Genomic DNA, 27,143 nt, shown 5'->3' with positions numbered 1-27,143 from the left:
AGTCTGCCTTTTCAGTACTCCACTCTGTCTCTGGTGATTCTCTCACCCCCCGCATCTCTGGCCTGTACCCCAGCTCTTGTATGCATAAATAATCTTTAAAAAAATAAAATAAAATGGGACCAGGACCTCCCTGGTAGCGCAAGGGGTTGTCTCAGCTCCATGAAGCTATTGGCAGCCACTGTAGCATGAGTTCCATCCCCAGCCAGGGAGCTGACCCACATGGCACAGCAGACCTCTCCTGTCTGGCCCACTGCTCCCCTCAGCAGTGTATTTCAGTCAATCAGCCTGTTCTACTCCACACTTTGTCTCTGGTGAATCTTCTCATCCCCCTCCCCCACACCTCTGGCCTGCATTCAGGCTCTCGTATGCATAAATAACTAAATCTTTAAAAAAAAAAAAAAGAAAAACATGAGACCAGTCAGCAAGGTTGTATTTTTTTTTTTAGCCACATTCAGCTCTCTGAGTGCAGGCACAGTGTAGACAGAGTTGGAGTTAACCGTGGTTGTAGTTTATTCAAGAGTGAGCTAGGAGAAAAGGATACGGGGTGTAAGTGAGGGATGGTTACAATGATTACTGCAGCATTTAAATTGGATAAGAAGGGAGGATGACACAAAGGGGACAAGGGGCAGTGAAAATATGGCAGAATATTATCAGCAGAGTTGTGTAGACCTGCTTTGAATCAGACTCCATCTTGTCTCTAACGCCTGGATTGAGTCTTCAAGGTGAAAATTAAACAGTCTGACTCATTTAGTGACTACAAAAGGCAAGACATCATCTGCTAATCATGACACTGGAACCTCTGTCTTAAGACTTTTGTCCAATCAGAGGCAGACAAGTGGACTTAAGGGCCAATCCAAAATTATCACTGCAAACAACCTAACCTCAGACCAGTTCCCTTGCAAAGGCCCCCACAACCAAATTATGATTCCTTTTCTCAAGTAAATGCCTTTCCTGATTATAAGACATGGATTATTTCTCAGTTGACCGCTGAGGACAACGTTGGAACTGGAACACTGAAGGGAGTGAGCTGGTAAAACAGGAAATGCTGATCAGAGTGGGATGCGTGAATTGGGATTATGTTATGACCAGTGGAGCGCGTGGCAGTGGCAGGGTGGAAGGCAAGATCACTGGTGTAGAGGAGGTCCAGGAAAGGGAGGTCAGGGTGCTTGAGGATCCTCCTGAGAATACTGAAATCATGCAAGAATCAGGATGGAAGATATGTTGGAGAAAGTGACAATAAACTAGAAGCAAAATTTTTTCAAAAAGCGAGGGAGAGCAGAACAGGAATCAGCAGGCAACTGTAACAGGCAGAGGTAGGAGATGGCATATTGAGCAAATGTGAGCTGTAAACCTAGATGTTTTTGGGAAGAATGAAGGAATGAGCCCAAAATAGCAGAGGCCCTAGAGGTAAAAGATTTCAAGAATGAAAATAGCTACCACTCCCTCACAAGGGCATCAGGTCTGGTAACCTTGAGAAGCAAAAAGAACTTTACAGAAGAGATGGAAGATATAAAGGAAACCACAGTGGCAGATGGAAACTTCTGATCTTGGCACACATGTTTCACATGTGGCAAAAAGAAAAGTGGGTTTTGCACAAATGCAAGAAAGAGGAAGGGAGGAAGGAGAAAGTTATACAGGTGACAATAAGCATATGAAGAGATGCTGCATATCATATGTTAGCAGGGAAATGCAAATTAAAACATCAAGGTATCAGCACACACCTATTAGAATGGCTAAAATCCAAAACACTGGCAGCAGCAAATTTGGATGAGGACATGGAGCAACAGAAACATTCATTCATTCATTCATTGCTGGTGGGAATGCAAAATAGTACAGCCACTTTGGAAGACAGTTTGGCAGCTTCTTATAAAATGAAACATACTCTGACCATAAAATCCAGCAAAGTTCCTTGGTATTTATGCAAATAGTTGAAAATTTATATCCATACAAAAAGCAGTACACAAATATTGACAGCATTTTATACATAACTGCCAACATTTGAAAGCAACCGAGATGTCCTCTCCTCAATAGACAAATGGACAACAGACCATGTGGTTGAATCTCCGTGCCACCCTCCCCATTTACATGGTGAAGTCCAAACCGATGTGACTGCATCCAAAGATACGGTGGTCTTTAGGAGGTAATCAAGGTTAAATGAAGTTGGGCCTCCCCGGTGGCGCAGAGTTTGAGCGCTGGGTTGCGAAGCTGCCCGCAGCCTCTGCAGCCGGTTCGAGGTTCGATCACCGGCTGCCGGGCGAGAGTCCCACATGGCGCGCAGACCTCTCCCGCCGCCCACTGCTCTGCTCAACAGTGTACTTTGTCACTCTGCCTGTTCTACTCTCTGCTCTGGTTCTGGTGAATTCTCTCACCCTCCCGTGCTTCTGACTGTACCCAGTGCTTGTATAAATAAATACATAAATAAAAAAAAAGATTAAATGAAGTTATAAGAGTGGGGATTGAATGTGGTAAGACTACAGCCTTGTAAGAAGAGTAAGAGATCTCTTTCTCTTCCTTTTCCTCTGCCTCTCCCTTTCTCTTTGTGCCCTGCTGCCTTATGAGGACAGGGCAAGAGGCGACCATCTGTAAGCCAGACAGAGAGTCCTCACCAGAACTCAACCATACTGACACCAGATTTCAGTCTTCCGGTTCAGAATCATCAGAAAATAAATGTCTGATGTTTGAATACCCAGTGTACGGTATTTTGTTAAGGGGGCCAGAGAATAACACACTGGGATACATCATATGATAAGATATTTTTCAGCCCTAAAAAGAATGAGCTATCAAGTCATGACAAGACAGAGGGATCTTAAGTGCACATTGCTGAGAGAAAGAAGCCAATGTGAAGATGTTATATGTCATATAATTCCAACTACATGACATTCTACAAAAGGCAAAACTAGGGACACAGTGAAAACATTAGTGGTTGCTGGGCGCTTAGGAGGCAGAAGGGGGATGTAGGGTAGTGAAACTATTTTATATGATACTGTAATGGATGATACATTACATTAAGCATTTGTCAAAATCCATAAAAATGTACAATACAGGGCCTCCCTGGTGGCCTAGGGGTTAATTTAGTCTCACTGCTATCACCACTTGGGCCTAAGTTCGATCCCAGATAGGGAGCTAACCCACATATGGCGCAGCAGACCTCTCCTGTATCGCCTCTTGCTCCCCTTAGCAGTGTATTTCAGTAAATCCATCTGCTCTGCTCCCACGTTGCTTCTCGTGAATCCTCTCACCCTCACCTTTGTACCTCTGTCCTATACCCCAGCTCTTCTACACAAAAATAAATAAAATCTTAAAAAAAAGTACAACACAAAGTAACTGTAATGTAAACTGTGGACTTTAGTTAGTCATCATGATTCCATTGTAAAAAATGTACTACAATGATGCAAGATGCTAACAATAGGAGAAATCAGATAGGGGTGGTGTACATAGAACTCAATGTATGCTCAATTATTCTGTAAAATATGCTCGAATAATATGCTCAAGTATTCAGTAAATCTAAAACTACTAAAATTAAACCTCATAAGCATGAAAAATAATACATAAAATTCAAATTCCAGTGTCCATAAGTAAACTTGTACTGGAACACAGTCAAACTCAAACTTATTTACATGCCCAGTTTACACTGTCTATTGCTGCCTTTGCACTATAAGGCAGAGTTAAATAGTTTCAATATAGACCACATGATCACAAAACTTAAAATGTTTACTCTCTGAAGCGCTACAGAAAGTATTTTCATACCTCTCCTGTAGAGGTCTGTAAATCTGGGAAATGTACATTCCATCACAGGCTGTTCTGAGCCAAGCACCTCATTTAAATTACTCAAACTTGGGGTTTCCTTGGTGGTGCAAGGGATTAAAGCACCACACTATGAAGCAATCCGCAGCCTCAGTGGCATGAGTTCCATCCCCAGGGAGCCAGGGAGCAACCCACATGGCGTAGTAGACCTCTCCTGACTGGCCCGCTGCTCCCCTTAGCAGTGTATTTCACTCAGTCTGCCTGTTCTGCTCCCCACTCTGTCTCTGGTGAATCCTCTCACTCCCCCACATCTCTGGCCTGTACCCCAGCTCTTGTATGCATAAATAAATAAATCTTTAAAAAGAAATTAAATTACTCAAACTTGATAAGAGTCACAAGAAGTACTCCTACAATTGAAAGTAACCAAATGTATGGTTACATATGTAACATCATCATCATAATAAGTAATTACATAATCTGATTACAATTTCACCAACTAGCTTCTAAAATTAAAAAAAAAAAAAATCAAATCAGTGATGTACTAGCACACCCAAAATGGCAACTCCCAGAGAAAGAATCCATATTCTAAAGCGAAATGTGTGCAGACAGTCGGGTTTCACTGCAGTGCCTGCAAAATCAGTCCTACTTTAAACACCTAAGGAATCAGAACTCAAATGTTCAACTAAGAGAAGATTGTTAACAGTCTGAAAAGGGAAGTCTGAAAAACAATGGTACATGGACACATTCAGAAAGGGGGCGGGACAGGACACATGAGTTGAGTCTTGTGCACAGATCATAAAGACGTGAATGAGCCCTAAATAACATTAAACTAGGAGTCAAATGGCTATTTAAATTAGGCAGGAAAATGCAGCCTGGGCATCAAACAGAATATATCAATACTATCAGAAGTGCCCCACAGCTATAGTTTAAAAATTATCCTGAAAATGTAATGGTTGACTACCTAGGAAACAAAGCGTAACTACCCCATATACTGAAACAGTTTCGTTAATGACAGAGGTTTGGGGAAGAATCAAATCTGTGGAAATAATCTAGAAATGCATTATAAAACAGTGACTAAGAGCATGGGCTTTGGAGGCAGACAAACCTGGTTCTGCTTCTGCCACTAACTAGCTACAGTAGAGTGCTAAATAAATGGTATCTGTTACTATATTTAGCAACAATAGTAATACTCTTATTACTATATTTGGCTTAGGGAAATAAACCTGGTAGAAGCAAAAGCTTCCCCCAACAACTCATAGAAAATCTACCCAAGGAGTAACATAAATCTTAACAATATGCAATGATAGAGAAGCTCTGCCCTTGGAAATCAAATGACGACTTCAATTCAAAAAGAGTTGAGATTATACTCTTGCTAGTCAGATAACATCCAGGGTGTAAAGATGAAGAGCAGTCTGGGTTCTCCTCAGCTGGTGAATTTGGCCCACTCAGGCACTCACTCAATGCCAAATTCACTCCGGGGCCCAAGAACTGTATTAGTATTACGTCTCACAACCATGAGGGTACGAGTAAAGGGGTACCTCTAAACACTTAGATGGCTAAGCTTCTCCAGTCTCATTCCTACTACATTCCATTCCCCACCACCATAAAGCCAGACAAAATATCCGAAACCAGAAAATGTAGAGCTGTCTCTAGACAGCAATGAGGATCACATCGTTTTATAAATGTTAGCTCTAGGTAATCAGGGACCCGATGTCAGGGGTGCTTTGGTTTTCTGCCTCGACCAAAAGCAGAAGCCGCGAGATGAGGGCTTGTATATGTTTTCGTTCTCTCCTACACACACAAACACACTCCAAGGCAATCACGGCCCACCATCCACACTCTGATAAAACAGCTCGCAGCGTTGGTGGTGATCACAGCCATTCTACTTCACGACGCCGTTTTCGCCCCACCTTGGGACTTTCCCAAGGGGAACAGTGAAAATCGACAGTAATTCCGATCGGGCAACACAGGACGCTCGTAGGTGCCGGGGCAGAAGCCGACTGGTCGAGCCAGGCGATCCCAGGACCCGGAGCGGAAGCAGCCAGTGGCCTCGCTCCCCGGGCAGGGCTCGCCCCCACCTGTCACCGCCGGCGGGTGGGAGGAGGGAGGGAGAAACCCAGGACCCCGGAGCCATTCTCAGATCCCACTCACCCCATTCTTCATCCGGCCGGTGGAGGAGTCCCGGACTGAAGGGGGACTCCATGGTGCCGGCAACGCCAGCCGGCCCCCAAAACACACGTTCCCTACACTGGAACTCTGATGACTGATCTCCAAGACGGCGGCGGCCGGTGGACAAAATTCCTGAAACGCGAAGGGGACGGTGGCGGAAAGGAGACAAATTACTTCGACGGTGGGTGGGGTTTGCGTTCGCCAGGAAAGGAGAGACGTCAGAGAGCGAGCAGAGGTCTGATCAAATAGTTCCCTTTTGGAGTTTTCGGCACTTTCTGTCCCACTGTTTTAAGAGAAAAAAAATAAACACCGCTTCGGTTAAGTAAATTGTATTGATAATACTGAAAAGAAAACACCTTTCTGAATATGTTGGCTTGTTTCCTGAATATCCTTCTTCATACCACTGTGGAGATATCTTAAAGTTTGGAGGCTCATAAAGTAAATTTGGTTTAATGTTTACGAATAATTCGCTATCAAAGTAAAAATTCTCCACCTACCCGGGTGTGTGAAAGAAAAGTAACTGTTTTTTTCACCTTTGTCAGAACTGCCCCTTGACCGGCATGTTAGGGGGAATAAGCGATCCTAATAGAAAATCAATTTTCATATAAGCGAAGTAAATGTAAAAGGTAATGTTAGGGGGAAAAGGATGTCCCAAAGCAAATTCCATATAGGCTTTGTGGACTCCACCCCCACCCCAGGTCAAAGCCAAAGACACTGGGAACTCCAAATCCCATCACCACCAAAGGGAAGGTGGCTGGGACCTGAGGGTGGGGTTAAGCAGCCAGGTTGATACAAAAGGCAGACACGTGGGCTTTGGGGCTCTCCATTTTTGGGCTCTCGGCCAGCTCGCAGCGTCCGGCCAGCTCTGAGAGTGACTTTGGGTTTCCAGGTCGTCGGATCGGGTAGGACGCATTAAAGACTTTATTTCCCTATTTTCTCCCTGAGTTGTACATTTTCCTTATTTCCTTTTCTCTTGTAAATAAACCTTTTATTAACCTTTTGTGTGTGTGTGTGTAGTAGAGTTTTTCATAAGTCCCTTTAAAGCGCGCGGGTGAGGACCCACAGCCAGGAACCCGTTTAATATCGGGGTTGCTCTATAACAGTAAGTTCCCGTTTTATAAGTTTTCTCCTAACTATGCATTTCTAAAGCACAGAACTCAGCAGTAAAATCCAAGCCTGTTGGAAATTCACATTGTTGTAAATTACATGTACATTTCCAATCCTTTCGTGAATAACACTTGAGATTCGATTTTGTTGAGAAGAAATTCACACACATCAAGACCTCCAACTGAAAATTCAAACTGAGTTTGATAAAAACCGTTTCCAAAAACGCTGCTTAATAAAATTTCTTTTTAAAGCATTTCAGCTGTGAGTATTTAAAACCTCCTACCTTAAGAACACGTATCCCTCTAGGACCAAGTGGAATCTTCCCTCTGTTGCTAAACAAAACAATGCTTCCCAGAATCCACAAACTCCTCGTGGCTAGGCGATTACTACAGATTACATAATCCACAATATACAAATAGCCCCGTGAGACTAATCGAGAACAAATTAATGAAACCCCCTTATATGAAAGGTGATTCTATCATTAGACAGCTAATCAACTGTCACTTAAGGTGTGAAATGTATCACACTTTTATCTTCATCCAACTGCAAATGCAAAAATTGACATAAAGCCTAAAATAAATCCAGTAAGAGACTTCTATACTGTATCTACCTTAGTCTTTTTAAAAATCACATGAACTACTCCCTCAAGATTTCATTTTTCATGTTCAAAACTTTTTTGATTCAAAAAGTGCAGTAATTATGAAAAAAAAAATTTGTATACTTATCACCAAGAATAAATATAACATTTTCCGTTGTTTCAGAGCTTTCCTAATATAAGAAATTAAACATTACAGATGAAATTGAATTCTGCTTTTCCCTCTACTTCATTTCCCTTCCTCCATATTGGCAATTTCTACTATGAATTGTATAGGAATTATTCAATACACTTATTTTGACTTTTACATGTTCATGTGTTTAGAGACACAGGTAATTAGCATTGTTTTGGTTTTTTAAATGTACACAAATCGATCATACTGGTGTTCTCAAAATCTTAACGTCACTTTTTGATGATCTCTGTTTTAATTGCTATATAGTATTTCCGTGTGTGTTACCACAATTTCTTTTTTAATTTCCCTACTAGTGGATGTTTAGATATTTTGTTGTTACATAGTACATATACTTTGTATCGGTCTCTTTGTGCATACATTACAAGAAGACCTTTAAGATATATGCTAGGTTGTAGTGTATTAATATTTGCTGGGTTATACTAATTTACACCCTCACCAGCACTGATGTGTTCTCTTTGCTCCATGTTCTCACCAACACTAGATGTGGGTAGACTTTTACCTTTTTTTTTCACTAAGAAGTATGTGACTATAATTTACATTTTCTTTAATTAAAGAGGTGGTGCATCTTTTCATAATTATTGAATCTTATTTCTTCTTCTATGAATTGCCCATTCTTATTTTGCATGAAATTTGTTACCGGGTTTTCTTTCTCTTCGTAATGGTTTCATAAATCCTTAGATAGCCCACTCTAGTCACTTAACAACATATAGGCTGCAAATACCTTCTCCCAGGTTGAGACTTATCTTTATAGGGTTTTTGCCCTCTAGATTTTAATTTTAATGTAGTGAAATTTATCTTTTTGTTTATAATTCCTACTATTTGTAATGTGAAAAGGTGACACCACTGGCATCCTTTTAAAATAGGGTCAGAGGAAGCCACTACAGGAATGCTTTACTGTTATTGGACCAAACCCCTCCACACTCCAAGACAGCAAGAATACCCTGTTTGAATGGACTGCTAAAGTTGACGTTTCCCTACTTTAATTTTGTTTACTCCTCCACCAGAATTTTTTACCTTTTGACTCCTTAGTCTGACCATTAACTTATCATCTTATCTTGTTCTTTTCCTGAGAACACCCCACATTCACCAAACACACACACACACACACACACACACATTTTTCCTGCTAGGGACACATTTTGAATTTCCAACCTGGACATGTTGTCCCTGAATAGCAACTCTTTGATCCAAAATAAATATCTTGCCTTTTTAATGACTTCCTGAGCGTGTAGATCAAGTGTCTTCTTTAAAGTCCTGTCTGAATTATGTGATTCTAGTACTTTGAACATTCTCTAGGATTTCCTATTATTTGCAAACACTGACATTTTAAAAATTAGCTTAACATTGTGAAGTTTTTGTAAATTAACCTTTGATATGGAAAATTTCAAATAAACACAAAGGACAAGAATCTGTCATTTGTCCTGTAGAACTTCTCACTTTATGATTCTGTTAAATATTCAGGAGGATCTGTTCTTGTAAATTGTCAGTTAAGTCTATAGACTTGACTGGTTTTTGTTCCCCACCCCCACCTTTTTTATTGCAATGGTCAGGACTTTTAGTACAATACTGAACGTAGAGGCTAGAGTGGGCATCTTTTAACTTGCTCACAACCCTGATGATAAAGTTTTGCTATTAAATACGAATTTTTTCATTTTATTCTCGATATTCATCAAGAAATTTACTGATGTATGCAAGCTACCTTCCATCCTTTTCTTTTAAAAAATCATGTTGAATCATTTTTAATTTACTTTTACATTTGTCTAGAGACATGAGTGAGTCCCTTGCCTAACTCCACACTTCAGAGCCTCTACTCTGGCATCTGTCAGTGTCTCCTCTCACAGGGTAAGAATCCATGGTGCCAACATATGCCCAGCCGGAGCACGTTCCCTTCTAGCCATGCTTCAGACTCCCTAATAGGCTGAATAGCTCTAAGCCTGCTTCGAAGGCTTGCTCAGACCTCTGACATCCTCAGGGTGGTGTGCTAAAGGTATATGCCAGGAGTGTAGGCAGGACTTAGAAATGAGGAGGGGGAGGTAAGCAGTCTCATATACATATTCACCAGGCTTCTCAAGAAATGGCAGCCATATTGTAGGTCAGGGGCCAACTTTCCCTGCACTGCCATGTTCTACTTGAAACCCCATGAAGTCAGAGAATTCTAAAGTTAAACCTGCTCCACCCAGTCCTTATGAAGTTGTCAAGATAAAAGAATAAAACATTTTAATAATTTGGTAGCTTGATTTACCTAGTTGTTCACTACATCGCCTAGAATCGTGCACATAATGGGTGTTCAGTATTTACTTGACGATTATAAATTCAAATATAATCTGTGTAACATTCTATGCTAGATGCTCGTATGGTGGATAGGCTTTAACTTGAATCCTGAAACCATTGCTACTCAACTACTTCTTACCTACAAGAGGAACAATTTAATGATTCAACCGAATTGGTTTACTTATTTAAAAAAAAGATTTATTTATTTATACAAGCACTGGGTACAGTCAGAATTGCAGGAGGGTGAGAGAATTCACCAGAGCCAGAGCAGGGAGCAGAGCAGGCAGAAGGACCGACGTACGCTGCTGAGGAGAGCAGCGGGTGGCAGAGGAGGTCTGCGCCCCATGCGGGACCCTCCTCCAGTGGCCGGGGAGCAGCCGGGGATCGAACCAGTGCTGCAGAGGCTGCGGGCAGCTTCACAACCCAGTGCTCAACTGCTGTGCCACCAGGAGGCCACCGAATTGTTTTTTTTTTAAAGCTCTCTAAAACACAATATTATGAAGCAAAGTAAACAGATACCATGAAAGACAGAAAGAGAATTTTTTTTCCTCATAGGAAAAACGGTATGAAAGTTGCCTTCAGGCCCTATTTTGAAGTTCTCTGGAGTCATCTATAACACTCCCAGACATTTCAAAAATTCAAAAAGCTAATTTTTTAGAGTATCATCATTCCCTTTTTTGCATTTAATATGAGTCCCATATAGACACATGTGCCAATATGCAAAACATTTTAAGAACATTGACTGTACTTCTCTTTAACAGTTAATCTGATTTCATGTAAATATTCAAATACCTAATTAGGTCCCATACTTTTTATCACGAGTAAAATAAATTCCAATTTTCAGAGACCATGTTAAAAAGTTAATTGGACATACTCCCTTTCTTGATAATATAACACACAGGACTAAAAAGTAATAATATGTAACTATTCCACATTATTTCTTCATTCTTAGAAACAGAAATAACATTAGTACATTTCTTTAAGCAGATTACTTCAAAAGGGGTCCTAAACATGTTTTTCTAAATGTTTAGATAGCTGGGATTCCTGAACAGTATATGAAAACCACATTTTAGTCAAGGTTTTACTAATGGCCTTTCCTTCTACATTTCCAAGGAAAATCCACACACAAAAATTTACCAATGTCCCTTTAAAAAAAAGATATATAAGACCTGAAACCATAAAATACATAGAAGGAAATATAGGCGAAACACTACGTGATTTGCATATCAAAGACATCTTTACAGACACATCACCCAAAGCAGTGATAGTGAAGGCAAAGATCAACAGTTGGGACTACATCAAATTAAAGAGCTTCTGCACAGCAAAAGAGACAATAACAAAAACAAAGAGAAACCCCACCAACTGGGAGAACATTTTTGCACACAACACTAATGATAAAGGACTGATCACAAAAATCTGCAAAGAGCTGATGAGACTCAACAACAACAAAGAAAATAATCCAGTCAAAAAATGGACAGAGGAACTAAAAAGAAACTTCTCTGAAGAGGAAATGCGAATGGCCAACAGGCATATGAAAAAATGTTCAACATCACTTGCAATCAGGGAAATGCAAATCAAAACTACCATGAGATACCATCTTACACCAGTGAGAATGGCACATATTAAAAAAACTAGCAACAACAAATGTTGGCGAGGTTGTGGAGAAAAAGGAACTCTCCTGCACTGTTGGTGGGAGTGCAAACTGGTCCAACCACTATGGAGAGCTGTGTGGAGATTTCTGGACCTACTAAACATAGAGCTTCCACAGGATCCAGCAATTCCACTCCTAGGTATTTACCCAAAGAACACAGAAACATCAATTCCAAAGAACACCTGCACCCCTATGTTTATAGCAGCACTGTTTACAATAGCTAAGCTTTGGAAACAGCCCAAATGCCCAAAAATAGATGACTGGATCAAGAAGATGTGGTACATATATACCATGGAATATTACTCAGCATTCAAAAAAGATAAACACATGCAATTTGCAGCAACATGGATGACGCTGGAAGGGATCATGCTCAGTGAAATAAGCCAAAAAGAAAAAGAAAAATACCGGATGGTCTCACTCATAGCAGGGATCTAGAAAACTTAAATAAGGGACCAGGAAAATGAATAACTGTAAGAAAGTGAAAATCAAAATCAACAAAAACTATGAACCAGAGACACTTTTTGGGGGGTGGGGGGCGGGAGGGGAGGGATTGGGGTCAGAATGGGGGGATTGCAATTTTATGGGGAATATAAAAATAAAATTTATTAATTAATTAAAAAAAAAATAATATAAAAAAAAAATAAAAAATAAAAAAAAGATATAAATTTCAAAATATGTCCAAAGAAAACTGCTTTACATTTCTAGAAATATATTAGTTTCCAATTTTTTACATTATCTTATCCATCCAGACTTTAAGATTACAGAATATTTTAAAAATTATAACTTTAATAATACACAAAGAATCTGAGTTTTATAACATTTTAATGTCAAAGTATAATTTACATGATTAAAAAGTTTTGATTTCCATGTCTATTAAAACAATTTAAGCTAACAAAACATAGTTTCCAAGTCACATCAATTAATTTTATCTCTCACATTTCCAATGACATGTTGATGGCCTAAACACTAGTCTGCCATGAATGACAACAAGCAAGAGTGGCACATGTCATCAGCAAGTTTCTTTGCAAGCTATCCGGTGTCACAAGTTCATATTTTTCTTGTTTGTGATCCCAAAACTGGTAGCGTTTTCATTTCATCCACTCTGTTCTTATGTATTTGAAAAGCAGGTGTTACCCATCTTCCGCAGGAACACTGTTCACCATACCAGTTGAAAGAACCCAACTTGGCATTGCATTTGGGACAAAGAAGCTGAAATAGAGAAAATATGTTACTTTATTCATTCACTATTATACAAAACAAATAATTATCTTTGCCAATATAGGATATAAAAACAGGTAAGACATGGCTCCCACCATCAAGGAATCTCTGATCTGTACCGTGAGATAAAATGCAATGCCACTACAGCTCTATTTACTACAGTTATAAACATTACTTGTGCTCAATCACAGATGAGTGGATTAAAAGGAGTTTTATTTATTCACTATGGACTACTACTCAGCTATAAAAAAGGATGAAATTCTGCCATTTGTGACAACATGAATGGAATTTGAGGGGACTATGCTAAGGGAAATAAGTTAGGAAACAGACAAATACCCAGTAATTTCACTCACAAATGGACCATCAAAAATCAAAACAAAGGATCAGACCAAACCAAACCAACAGCAAACCCTAGAAATCTGGACTGAGAACGAGGCTATTAGAGGGCAAGAACACGATTGAGAGCAAAGGGAAAAGGGGAGTGCAATGGACTACAGTGGAGGATTATGGGTGCTTTGTTGGTTTGGGTGGTCTTGTAACACATCTGAGGAGGTGTGAACCTGTGTTTCTTAATCATACACACTGATAAAAACCAATGTTACCACAATAAAAAATAAATAAAATATAATGCCAATTGTTACACTAGAAGGTAGACTATATAGTTGTATAAGAAACATGTTTTATCCATGGAGTTTAGAGGAGGAACAAGGTAATGACAGCACGAGAGAAGAAAGGTGAAGCTCAAGAGGTAAGTGAAAGGATTTTCGGATGTGCCTACGTACTAGCTTTCTAATCATTCTACCTTCAAGATTTCAAACTGAAATCATCATGGCTAAAGGACAGCAAAGCATGTTAAGATTTTCATGTCCCTAAAAATAAAATTTAAATTAAAAAAAAAAAAGAAATAAAATCAGTATACTTGGAAAAAAAAAACCAAAGATTTTCATGTCCCATTACCAACAGATACTGATACCAAATGTGAGGCCTCAAATTCCTCACTATTTAAAAATAGATACCAGTAAAACAAAGATAAAAAGAAGCCTAGGGGCCTCCCCAGTGGCGCAGCGGTTGAACGCTGGGTTGTGAAGCTGCCCGCAGCCTCTGCAGCACCGGTTCAATCCCCAGCTGCTCCCCGGCCACTGGAGGAGGGTCCCACGTGGCGCGCAGACCTCTCCTGCCGCCCGCTGCTCCCCTCAGCGGTGTGCTTCGGTCCTTCTGCCTGCTCTGCTCCCCACTCTGGCTCTGGTGAATTCACTCACCCTCCCGTGCTTCTGACTGTACCCAGTGCTTGTATAAATAAATAAATAAATCTTTAAAAAAAAAAAAAGCCTAGGAAGTCTACTGTATTTTCTTCTAATATATTTCTCCTAATTTACATCATTATCTTTTATGTTTATCTCTTTAATTTGAGCATGGTATAGGTGTTTTTTTTTTCATAACTCAATCCAACATTTCCCAATAAGGAAAAAAACAAAACAAAACAGAAAATGGGCCAAGGATATGAAAAATGTTTACAGAAAAATGACTGTAAATGACTGATAGCTATATGAAGATTTTGATCCTCAGAAGTAGATGATCTAATGAATCTGTAGAATAAAATATGTGTTCTCACCTGTCCATCCATCACACCCAACAAAGCAGATTCCATCCACTGAACAGGTTCAATGAAATAGGATGTGCACTGACCCTGGCTCCCTGGGGTAAGCATGAAAGATGACGTCACTCTCTTGTGAGCAAAGGCTACAGGACCACTTCCTTCATTATGATCCAAAATGCTAGAACTCCGATATAAAGATCGCCTGCAAGCCCCAAACAAACAAAAACATTAATGACATCCAAATGGATGAAAAAATAGATAGGATGTGCAATATTTCTTAGCAAGAAAATAAAACTGTGATTAGTTTAATATTTGATAACCTCCACAAGTAATCCTAAAGAATTTAAATTCTTTTTGAAAGCAGATTTAAATTTAAAATTTCTGTATTGGGCCTCCCCAGTGGCGCAGCAGTTGAGCGCTGGGCTGAGAAGCTGCCGCAGCCTCTGCAGCCTCTGCAGCTCGGGTTCGATCCCCGGCCACCAGGCGAGGGTCCCACATGGCGCGCAGACCTCTCCTGCCGCCCGATGCTCCCCTCAGCAGTGTATTTCGTCAGTCTGCCTGCTCTGCTCTGCTCTCCGCTCTTGCTCTGGTGAATTCTCTCACCCTCCCACACTTCTGACTGTACCCAGTGCTTATATAAATTAAAAAAAAAAAAGGTGTCAAAAAAAAATTCTGTATTATTCAATTAAACAAAGCTCTTTCTACAGAGATTTAAGACAGTGAAGTTTTCACTATTCTTCAGCTATCCACACAAGATAAAGACTCCAGAGGAGATATAGCACTTTACCTGCACTTTCTGCATTTGTAGAGAATCTCATCCTTTAGTCCTTGTGAAATGGTTGTTGGGTCAACAGCAAAAAGTTCTTGAGGTAAGTTCTGCAATTCTACATGACATAATGAAAACGTACCCATTTGTCAAAATAAACCCTTCTCATTTTCAAACAAAATTCAGTGAATGTCAAATAGTGGCAACAAGTGTTCTCAAAAAATTAAAAATACACCAATCAACACTAGTACTGAGTAATCAGGATGAGGCAGGTGAGCCTATGATGAAAGCCTGGGGTTCTGGGTACAGATGGCTTGAATCCAAATCCCAGTCCACCACTTACAAACCAGGTGGCCTTGAACAAGTTATTTCTTGCTAAACCATTTTCAGAAGGAAATAAGAGCACCTGTCTCAAAGGATTACCAGGAAAGTGAGGGAAAGCTCCTGAAGTGTTTAGTGTCAGAGTAAACACTCAAATACACTGGCAATTACATACCTGGATACTTCTCTGTAACCTTTTGTAAACGATATTGTTTATAAATTGCACTAGAGGTATCTACTTCATTTCCCATTGCCTGGTATAATTTCAGTTGCCACTCAAATCCCTCATTCATCCTGTAACAACAAATAAAAAGTTTTCTTTAAATAAATAAAATCACATGACAAAAGTACAAGTATTACTACGGCAGAGAACTCACTTAGCCTCTGGTTTGATAATCTGAAGGTTTTCATAGGCTTTTTCAAAGGTCAGTCCTTCAGTCTTCATCATAAAAGCAGTCACTACAGCCACACTTCGACTAAGTCCTGCATGACTGAAAAAGAGACCTTTAAAATAAAATGGCAAATAGCAACAATTAAAACAAAGAAACAAAAAACCCAGTCCCCAATTAAGGTACAGTTTGATCCACTTCTTGTTTGCTGCTTCTACTCAAATCCTTTGCCTCTTCAGTACTGCCAATGTACAAAAGAATTATTCTTTTATTTTCTATTCCTTTTAAATTCTGAACCATGTGAATGTATTACCTATTCAAAAATAACTACACTAGGGGGCCTCCCTGGTGGCGCAAAGGGTTAAGTCACAACCTATGAAGCTGTCCGCAGCCACTGCAGCACGGGTTCCATCCCTTGCCAGAGAGCTACCCACATGGCGCAGCAGACCTCGCCTGACTTGCCTGCTGCTCCCCTCAGCAGTGTACTTCAGTCAGTCTGCCTGTTCTGTTTCCCACTCTGTCTCTGGTAAGTTTTCTCACCCCCTACACCTCTGGCCTATACCTCAGTTCTTGTATACATAAATAAATAAATCTTTAAAAAAATAATTACAGTAGACTCTCTCCTACTCTCTGTTCAATAGACAGCTGCCTCTTTTCATGAGTGCCAGCCTGCATTCCTGAGACACCATGGTGAAGGTCAGAGCGCGATTTGGCCTTATTCAGCACCTGGTCACCAGGGCTGCTTTTAACTCTGGCAAAGTGGGTATTCTTGCCATCAGTGACTCCTCTCATTGACCTCAACTACATGGTCTACGTGTTCCAGTATGATTCCACCCACGGCAAGGTCCATGGCACAGTCAAGGGCGAGAAAGTAAAGCTCATCTCCATCTGCCAAGAGCAATATCCCACCAATATCAAATGGGGTGACACTGTTACTGAATAAGTTGTAGAGTTCACTGGTGCCTTCACTATCTTGGAGAAGGCTGGACTCATGGGAAAAGTGGGGCCAAAAGGGTCATCATTTCTGCACCTTCTGCTGATGCCCCCTGTTTTGTGATGGGCGTGAACTGTGAGAGGTGTGACAACTCCAAGATTGTCAACAATACCTCCTTTAGCATGAACTGTGTGGTACTGTTGGCCAATTCTGGCATCATGGAGGTAATCAAGACCACAATCCATGACATCACTGCCACCCAGAACACTGTGGATGGCCCCTCTGGGGAGCTGTGATCTGATGGTGATAGGGCTACCCAGAACATCACCCCTGCTTCTACTGGCACTGTAACAGGGTGGTCCCCAGGAAAGGGGGAGGTTCCAGATTCCCTGCCTCACCCAAATGGAGTGTGGAGCTGAGCAGGAAGAAAAGAGGCTGCAGAGGAGACTGAGGAAGGAAGGAAGCAGGATGGAGCCAGAAAGAGACCTGGAGGAGGCACATGGAGCCTAGAGACACGTGAAGAAACTACGCTTGTCTTTTGGTCGTAGACTAGGTGACACAGATGTGGGTGAGACCCGTGGGGAGGTGACAAGGGCAGCTTTTATCTTGATGTTGATTTTGCTCTTTTCCTTCCGGGCTTGTCTGGTTGTTTCTGACCCTTTTCTGTGGGTCCCCACTGGAAGATGCTTTAGACTTGTGGCAGGCTTTGGGGCCTTGCTCTGGGCCAATCCCATATGGATGGACTTTTACCTATGAGGGGATGGGTAACTTTGGGTGCTTCATTTAGAAACTAGACTCTTTGCCTTTCCTGTATTGTTTCCTAGTTTTATTAAAGTTCCTTCCCATTAAAGTCTCATATGTTTTGTCTTGATATTGCGGATGGCAGAACCCATTTCGAATAGGCAGGTTTGCAGGGTTTGGGCTGCCCCTCTCCCTGTCCTGTAACAGCACCACCAAGGCTGTGGGCAAGATCACCCCTGAGCTGAATGGGAAACTCACTGGTATGGCCTTCCACAGGGGCATCCCCAATTGACTTCTGAACAGTGGGTGGGGGAAGGTTTGTCAGGGGACACTGACTTCCCCTTCCCCCAGTCAAAATTAGCTCCTAACTTATACCCAACCCAGTACATCAGATTCCAGCATTTGGGAATTCAACCAAGGGACAGGACATCGGGGTAGGTTGCATTCAGAAAGGAGGAAAACAGGATAGAAAAAAATCCACCTATGTGTGGACCAAGATAGTTCAAACCTCTGTTGTTTATACTTCAAATGTAGTATTACACTCCAGTGCAGCCAAACAGGACTGCTTAGGAATCCCTGAATACCCATCACAGTTTCCACCTTTTTGCCATTGCTACAACTTACCTCCATCATCTTTGCTCTGGGCATGGCTTAAGACTCTTTCAAGAACTAAACAACTAAGCTCTCCCCAGTTGTCCCCTTAATCAACCATACCCTGTGGCAAGCAAAAACACTGAAAAGAATCTGCTCTTCCTCTAAGTTTGAATAAACCTAACCTTTGCTCATCTCTCTTAGTAGACACCTCGCACCCACTATGCGTTGCAAACATCTGGGTTTGAGTGTGGCTTCCTCTAAAAGGGACAGGCCATCGGGGTAGGTTGCATTCAGAAAGGAGGGAAACAGGATAGAAAAAAATCCACCTATATGTGGACCAAGGTAGTTCAAACCCCTGTTGTTTATACTTCAAATGTATTATTACATTTGATGCTGAGACAGTGTCATTTATGAGATGACGCCCGCCGCCACACTCCCTGTCCCCAAAATACAACTCCGATGGCAGCAAAACGAAGCGACCAATATGTGAATGAATGAAAACACACAAAAGCCCCTGCCCACACACGCCGGCCTCCTGGGAGCGAGTGGAGGTGGTCCCCGCCGTCTGTCCGCCCCTCCGCCCTCCCCAGCGGCCTCGGAGGGAAGGGCGGCGGGGCAGGAGGCGTCCACTTACCAGTGCACCAACGCCGCGCGGCCCTCGGCACGAGCCTGGCCAAGGAAGGCCACGCACCGGTCCAGGTGGCTGAGCAGGTCGGTTTCGGGTCTGTCCAGCGCGGGCACGAAGAGCCTCAGAAGACCTTGGACGCCAGCCCCCGCCCCCAGGTCTGGCGGCTCGGAGTCCACCGTCAGCACCGCAGTGATCCCCGCCTGCAGCAAGCCGTCTGGATCCGCGATGGCCGCGGCTCCGCCCAGGTACAGCCCCGGCTGCACTTCCAGCATCTGCCCCGAGGAACTGGTCTCGCTCGCGCCCACACTCCCGCGCTCGCAGCCATGGTGGGCGACCCGAGCCTCCAACATGGCGGCGCCCAGCGGCCAGGCGCCGGGCCGTACCATCGAGTCGCGAACGGCTAGAACGTCCTTCCGCTGGGCCCCCGGCCGGCCTGAGCGCGCCGCCGCTCTCTCGGAGGACCAAGTCCAGGCGCTAATGGGGATTACGGGACAATTGATGGATAGCTCCAGAGGTGAAACCCCATTCAGAGGGCATACTTTACACCGCGTCCCCCCTCCCCTCACCGCCCTCGGCCTCCTCGAACTTGGTAGAAGGTAAACTTCCCCAAATACAGGGTTGCCAGGCTCTTAGTGTTGAGACTTCCCGGAAAGGAGCTGCAAGGACAGCTGGACTCGAATTTGGGGGATGGCACCACCAACTGAATCAGCAACGTCATTTTATGGATTTGAAGTAAAGCTTTTTTTCTAGTGCTTATAAAGTCTTGTGACTGAATTTCTTGTGACTGCTTTTCCTTTTTGCCTAGTTTTTTGTTTGTTTTGTTTTGGTATGAGAATTCTTTTGTTGATCTATACTGTGCTATATCACTTGAAGATTTAATACCATGTTTTTGTACATCTGTGCCCTCCAGCCAAAGAACACTAGAAGCACACCTGTGCTTAAACAACTCGGGTTGTTTAAGTGCTTAAACAACTCAACCACGAACTGTGGAAAATTTCCAGACATCGCAGAGGGTTTTGGGACGACCCTATTTGGCTTGTATTCAGTAATTTTGAACAAAGTCTGAGGAAGGAGGCCCTGCTTTATGGATTGGATGCAGCAGAAAGTAGGGATGATTCAGTGATGGGGTAGTTTAATAAATTTTTCCTTTAGGGAGGGAAGTCCTATAGTTGGACAAGAAGTAGCAGTCATGGTAGAGGCATTAAGACTGACACATGGACTCATGAAGAAAGGAGAACCCATAATAAACCCTCACCCGTGTGCTCAAATGATCTTCAACAAGGGTCCCATGACCACATACTGGAGAAAGAATAGTCTCTTCATATGGTGCTGGGAATACTGGATATACACATGCAAAAGAATGAAACTGGATTCTTACCAGGAAGGTCTTGCCACCTATGCATCAGATAATAAGCATACACACCTTGGACCTGGCTGTGGACCCCACAGTGAAGGTATTGTTAAAATCTCCACATTACTCAAAACCAGCAATAGATTCAATGTAATCCCTATCAAAATTCCAATGACATTTTTCAGAGAAATAGAAAAAGAAATTCTAAAATTTGCATAAGCCACAAAAAAAAAATCCTGACTAGAGAAAAATAAAGCTGGAGGCATCACACTTCCTCATTTCAAACTACCCCACAGAACTACAGCAATCAAAACATAAAAATAGATACATAGATCAATGGAACTAAATTGAGAGCCCAGAAATAAACCCACACATAAGTAGTTAACTAATATTTGACATGGACACCAAGAATATTCAATAGAGAAAAGATAATATTTTAAACAAATGGTGTTGGGAAAATGGGATAACTATGTGCAAAAGAATAAAGCTGAACTACTATTAGACCATTCATGTAAATTAACTCAAAAAGTACTAAAGGCTTAAACATAAGTCCCTAAACCATAAAACTCCTAAGAGAAAACAAAGTGGGGAAAACTTGACATTGTTATTGATCATTTTGAATATAACACTAAAAGCACAAGCAACAAGAAAAATGGCAATATATTAAACTAAAAAGTTTGTGCACAGCAAAAGAAACAATCAGCAAAATGAAAAGGTAAACTAAGGAATGGGAAAAATAATTGTAAATTGTTCATCTGATAAGGGGTTAGTATTCAAACTGCTTCAACATTTTCCTTTCTTTAAAGATTTATTTATTTATGGATACAAGAAATGCCAGAGGTACGTAGGTCAGAGGTATGAGGAGGAGGAGGGTGAGAGGATTCACCAGAGACAGAGTGGGGAGCAGAACAGGCAGACTGACTGAAATACACTGCTGAGGGGAGCAGCGGGCAAGACAAGAGAGGTCTGCTGTGCCATATGGGTTTCTCCCTGGCGGGGGATCGAACTCATGCTGCAGAGGCTGCCACCAGGGAGGCCCGAGAACTTGTCTTTCAAAAAGAAAAGAAAGATGGGACCATAGCGAAAGGAAAAGGAAAATGGAGAGTTGAGGGTGGTATTTACTCTTTGTTTAATAGGAAAGACTTGTGGGTGTGTGTGTTTGTATGTGCTTTTTTTTTTTTTTTTAGTACATACCTTTTTGATACCCTTTTATGTAGTTTGATTAAATAATCTATGAATATAAAAGCATTTTGTGCACCACTATGGGCCATATAAATACTGTTCAGAATCAGCTATGGGAAGCACTCCAAGTCACACTGTGAGATTTATAGGCCTAAATATTTATGTTTCATTAAATGGTGGCACTTTACATACTCAAGGACTTGAATGTGTATGTTTTAAGTTACAAAGAAATATTAGAAGAGAGGGGGAAGTCGAAGACACAGGAGAAAGAAGGAAGAATTCTTAAATGAATTGGGGATGTGTGTGACCCAGACCCTTGTGGAGTGTAGCCTTTTCTATCCTAAGCTGAGGAAGGAAAAGAGCAAAGAATGTGTGGGATGCAAGGGGCCAGAAATTGAAAGCATTCTTCTCTGACAATTCTGATTTTCTGGGTGAAGAACTCAATTTATCTGCTGAGAGTGAGGATAAAAGTTTGTTTACTGAAGAAAGGAAACAATATACATGGAGGGCCTCCCTGGTGGCACAGGGGTTAAAGACAGCACTATCAAGATATCACCAGCCACTGTAGCACAAGTTCGATCCCTGGCTGGCCAGGGAGCAACCCACATAGCGCAGCAGACCTCTCCTGCCTCTCCCGCTGCTCCCTTCAGCAGTGTATTTCAGTCGATCTGCCTTCTGCTCCCTACTCTGTCTCTGGTGAATCCTCTCACCCCCACACCTCTGGCTTATACCCCAGTTCTTATAGCATAAATAAATAAATTTAAAAAAAAATATATATATATATATGGAAATAGATTTAAGGGATCGGGCAACACAGATCCCAACCAAACTAGTCAGTATTCTGATCAGAAGGAGAAAAAGCTTCTGGGAGTTGGGGCTCAAGTTTCACAGATTGCTCAAGTGCTGCACTTTTCCAAAGCAAAAGCCTGACTTCAGATGGACTCCTTCTTGACCAGCTCTTGGGAGATGACCTCTCAGCCCTTGGAATGTCTGGCCTTGTGAATGTGGTTTTGAGTGTGTGAGGCCTAGGGCCAGGCTGTCTCAACTTGACCTCTGAGCAGTTGGAGCCTGAGTATTCTAAGTCAGCCATGCCTATGTGAGTGGCCCCTGGTGAGAAGTGTGGACACCCAGCTTGGGTGTGTAACAGGGTACTCCCCAGGGAAAGGGGAGTTTCTAGGTTCCCAAGGGAAGGTGGAGCTGAATAGGGAGGAGAAAGCTAGAGAAGACTGGAAGAAGGAAGGAAGGAGATCAAGAAGACTAGAGGGGCCTCCCTGGTGGCGCAAGGGGTTAAGACACAACCTATGAAGCTGTCAGCAGCCTCTGCAGCATGAGTTCAATCCCCTGGCCGGCAAGGGAGCTATCCACATGGCATAGCAGACCTCTCCTGTTTCTCCTGCTGCTCCTCTTAGCAGAGTACTTCGGTCAACCTGACTGTTCTGTTCCCACTCCGTCCTGGTGAATCCTCTCACCCCCCCCCCCACAACTCTGGCCTGTACCCCAGCTCTTGTATGCATAAATAAATCTTTTTTAAAAAAGAAGAAGAAGACTGGAGGAGACACATGGAGCAGAGAGAGAGAGAGACATGTGAAGGAGAAGTTGCACTTGTTTGGACTTGTACCAGATACTTGGTGGATGTGGATGGAGACACTTGAAAGAGAGAGAAACATGGGCAAGAGACCTGGGGGAAGGCTGACAATGGCAGCTTTTCATTGACATTTCTTTTGCTTTTGCTCTTTTCCTTCCAGACTTGCCCAGCCCCTTCCGCCCCTCTCCTATGGGTCCCCACCAGCAGGTGCCTTAGGCTTGTGGAAAGCTTTCAGACCTCAGTGGCCCTGCTCTGGGTCAACCCTGTTTGGCTGGGCATTTACCCACAAGGGCATGGATAGCTTTGGGTGTTCTGTGGGAAAACTATTTTAACTATATTTTTCTCTTCTCTTCATGGCACACTGACTGTATAAAAGTTCTTTTCTATTGAAGGCTTTATGCACTAAAGCATGTTTTGCCTTGATGTAGCAGACAGCAGAACCCATTTAGAGCAGGCAGGTTTGGGGCGGGGGGGGGTCTTGGGTTGCCCCGTATTCTGCCCACTAAAAGGTGCAAGCCCTGTTTGAAGTCACTTCACACACATGGTCACATATCTTTGCTGGGAGAATCAAATGTGCCCCGTGTGACCTACTAGAAGGGAATTCCTGAGAACTTACCCCTGTTTTTCACCTGACCTCACTTGCACCTTTTTCTTCTCCTGATGCTAAACTGTACCCTTTGCTGTAATAACCCATAACTTTGTATAATGGCTCTTCCGAGTTCTGTAGACCTTTTTGGTGAATCAGCAATTCTGGCAGAGTCTGAGAGGGGCTTGGTGAGCTCCATACAGCGTCCATTGTCTAGAATAGTGGAACTGGAACCATCTAAATGACAAGTCATGAACTGGTTATCCACTCAATGCAATAGTAGGCAACTATTTGAAAAGATAACAAAGGAAGTGGTCCATGCTAGCAATATTGTAAAGTTCTTTTTTTGTTGTTTCTTAAAGTGGTGGTATTTCTGGAGTCAGCATGAAATGTTTTATATACTTCTATGTTGTTTTTGTTTTTTGTTTTTTTGTTTTTTTTTTTTAAATAATAAATTTTATTTTTATATTCCCCCATACAATTGCAAACGCCCCATTCTGACCCCAATCCTTCCCCTCCTGCCCCCCACCCCCCAAAAACTGTCTCTGGTTCATAGTTGTCTGTTGATTTTGATTTTCACTTTCTTATATTCATTTTCCTGGTCCCTTATTTAAGTTCTCTAGATTCCTGCTATGAGTGAGACCATCCGGTATTTTTCTTTTTCTTTTTGGCTTATTTCGCTGAGCATGATCCCTTCCAGCGCCATCCATGTTGCTGCAAATTGCATGTGTTTATCTTTTTTGAATGCTGAGTAATATTCCATGGTATATATGTACCACATCTTCTTGATCCAGTCATCTATTTTTGGGCGTTTGGGTTGTTTCCAAAGCTTAGCTATTGTAAACAGTGCTGCTATAAACATAGGGGTGCAGGTGCTCTTTGGAATTGATGTTTCTGTGTCCTTTGGGTAAATACCTAGGAGTGGAATTGCTGGATCATATGGAAGCTCTATGTTTAGTAGGTCCAGAAATCTCCACACAGCTCTCCATAGTGGTTGGACCAGTTTGCACTCCCACCAACAGTGCAGAAGAGTTCCTTTTTCTCCACACCCTCGCCAACATTTGTTGTTGCTAGTTTTTTTAATATGTGCCATTCTCACTGGTGTGAGATGGTATCTCATGGTAGTTTTGATTTGCATTTCCCTGATTACAAGTGATGTTGAACATTTTTTCATATGTCTGTTGGCCATTTGCATTTCCTCTTAAGAGAAGTTTCTTTTTAGCTCTTCTGCCCATTTTTTGACTGGATTATTTTCTTTGTTGTTGCTGAGTCTCATCAGCTCTTTGCAGATTTTTATGATCAGTCCTTTATGATTAGTGTTGGGTGCAAAAATGTTCTCCCAGTTGGTGGGGTTTCTCTTTGTTTTTGTTATTGTCTCTTTTGCTGTGCAGAAGCTCTTTAATTTGATGTAGTCCCAGCTGTTTATCTTTGTCTTCACTATCACTGCTTTGGGTGATGTGTCTGTAAAGATGTCTTTGATGTGCAAATCCCGTAGTGTTTCGCCTATATTTCCTTCTATGTATTTTATGGTTTCAGGTCTTATGTCTAGTTCTTTAATCCATTTTGAGTTGATTTTTGTGTATGGTGTGAGGTAGTGGTCAAGCTTCATTCTTTTGCATGTAGCGACCCAGTTTTCCCAGCACCATTTATTGAACAAACTTTCTTTGCTCCAATGCATAGTCTTTGCTCCTTTGTCAAAGATTAGTTGACCATAAATCTGTGGGTTTATTTCTGGATTTTCTATTCGATTCCATTGGTCTGTATGTCTGTTCTTGTTCCAATACCATGCAGTTTTGATGATTATGGCTTTGTAGTATAGTTTGAAGTCTGGGAGTGTGATGCCTCCATTTCCTTCTTTTTTTTTCAGTAGAGCTTTGGCTATTCGGGGTTTTTGGTGATTCCATATGAATTTCATCAATAATTGTTCTATTTCTTTGAAGAATGCCATTGAGATTTTGATTGGAATAGCATTGAATCTGTATATTGCTTTTGGTAGGATGGCCATTTTAATAATGTTTATTCTTCCAATCCATGAGCAGGGGATGTCTTTCCATTTCTTTGTGTCTTCTTCTATTTCTTTTAACAGTGTTTTATAGTTTTCTTTGTATAGGTCCTTTACCTCTTTTGTTAGATTTATTCCCAAATATTTGATTTTTTTTGTTTCGATAATAAAAGGGATGGTTTTTTTGATTTCTTCTTCTTCAGATTTATTGTTTGTGTATAGGAAGGCTACTGACTTTTGCGTGTTGATTTTGTATCCTGCCACTTTACTGAATTGATTGATGAGTTGAATTAATTTTTCTGTGGAGATTTTGGGGTTCTCTATGTATATTATCATATCATCTGCAAATAGTGATAGTTTGACTTCTTCTTTTCCTATTTGGATTCCTTGGATGTCTTTCTCTTGTCTTATTGCTCTGGCTAGGACTTCCAGTATTATATTGAAAAGCAGTGGTGAGAGTGGACATCCTTGTCTTGTTCCAGATCTTAATGGAATTGCTTTCAGCTTTTCACCATTGAGAATGATACTGGCTGTTGGCTTGTTATAGATGGCCTTTATGATGTTGAGGTATGTTCCTTGTATCCCAAGGATTTCAAGGGCTTTTATCATGAATGGGTGTTGCACTTTGTCGAAAGCTTTCTCAGCATCTATTGATATTATCATATGGTTTTTATATTTCTTTTTGTTGATGTGTTGGATAACGTTGATTGATTTTCGGATGTTAAACCATCCTTGTGCCCCTGGAATGAATCCAACTTGGTCGTGGTGAATTATCTTATGGATACATTGTTGGATTCTGATAGCTAAAATTTTATTGAGGATTTTTGCATCAGTGTTCATTAGGGAGATTGGCCTATAGTTTTCCTTTTTTGTGTTGTCCTTATTCGGTTTTGGTATTAGTGTAATATTGGCTTCATAGAACGTGTTTGGTATTGTCCCTTCCTTCTCAATTTTTTGGAAGAGTTTGTGAAGGATAGGCATTAATTCGTCTCTGAATGTTTGGTAGAATTCATTTGTAAATCCATCAGGTCCTGGGCTTTTGTTTTTGGGGAGGTTTTTGATTACCATTTCAATTTCACTAATTGTAATTGGTCTGTTTAGGTGTTCTATTTCTTCTTTATCTAGCTTTGGGTGATTGTAGAGTTGTAGGAATTTGTCCATCTCCTCTAGATTGTTGAACTTGTTTCCATATAACTGTTCATAGTAGTTACTGATTATTCTTTTGATTTCTGCTGTGTCCATTGTGATTTCTCCTCTTTCATTTATGATCCTGTGTATTTGTGCTTTCTCCCTTTTTTCCTTTGTGAGCCTGGCTAGGGGTTTGTCTATTTTATTGATTTTTTCAAAGAACCAGCTCTTGGTTTCATTGATCTTTTGGATTGTTTTTTTAGTTTCAATTTCATTTATTTCTGCTTTGGTTTTTATTATTTCTTTTCTTCTACTGGTTTTGGGGTTTTTTTGTTGTTCTTTTTCTAGATCTTTGAGCTTCGAGATTAGGTTGTTTCTTTGAGTTCTTTCT

General features: G+C 41.4%; 2 protein-coding genes and 1 pseudogene across 4 annotated transcripts in view; 1 reads left to right on the top strand and 2 right to left on the bottom strand.

Moving 5' to 3' along the window:
• ATF6 (activating transcription factor 6) overlaps positions 1 to 5,962 on the bottom strand; it is a gene marked incomplete at its 3' end in the record, with an annotated part of 182,120 nt that extends 176,158 nt beyond the window's left edge. For both annotated transcript variants that reach the window (XM_084251306.1, XM_084251305.1), the window contains exon 1: positions 5,896 to 5,962. In XM_084251306.1, coding sequence (XP_084107432.1) covers positions 5,896 to 5,947 — 52 coding nt within the window. In that variant the 5' untranslated portion in view covers positions 5,948 to 5,962. The remainder of the gene's footprint in view (positions 1 to 5,895) is intronic.
• A 6,815-nt stretch (positions 5,963 to 12,777) lies between these two features.
• On the bottom strand, positions 12,778 to 19,304 carry DUSP12 (dual specificity phosphatase 12; the record flags this gene model as incomplete). The annotated part of the gene is made up of 6 exons (XM_084251190.1): positions 12,778 to 12,939; positions 14,561 to 14,747; positions 15,333 to 15,429; positions 15,808 to 15,926; positions 16,010 to 16,123; positions 18,925 to 19,304. 6 exons carry the CDS (start codon positions 19,302 to 19,304, stop codon positions 12,778 to 12,780), a joined length of 1,059 nt encoding a protein of 352 aa, XP_084107316.1.
• Positions 16,709 to 27,143, top strand: part of LOC311182427 (glyceraldehyde-3-phosphate dehydrogenase-like) — a 264,611-nt pseudogene continuing 254,176 nt past the window's right edge. The window contains exon 1 of the transcript in view: positions 16,709 to 17,116. The product of the transcript in view is annotated as a glyceraldehyde-3-phosphate dehydrogenase-like (transcript). The remainder of the gene's footprint in view (positions 17,117 to 27,143) is intronic.

The sequence above is a fragment of the Talpa europaea genome, assembly GCF_964194135.1.
Source record: "Talpa europaea genome assembly, chromosome: 12".
NCBI lineage: Eukaryota > Metazoa > Chordata > Mammalia > Eulipotyphla > Talpidae > Talpa > Talpa europaea.
Note: the sequence above shows the minus strand (reverse complement) of the source record. Positions and strands in the feature narration are given on the sequence as shown.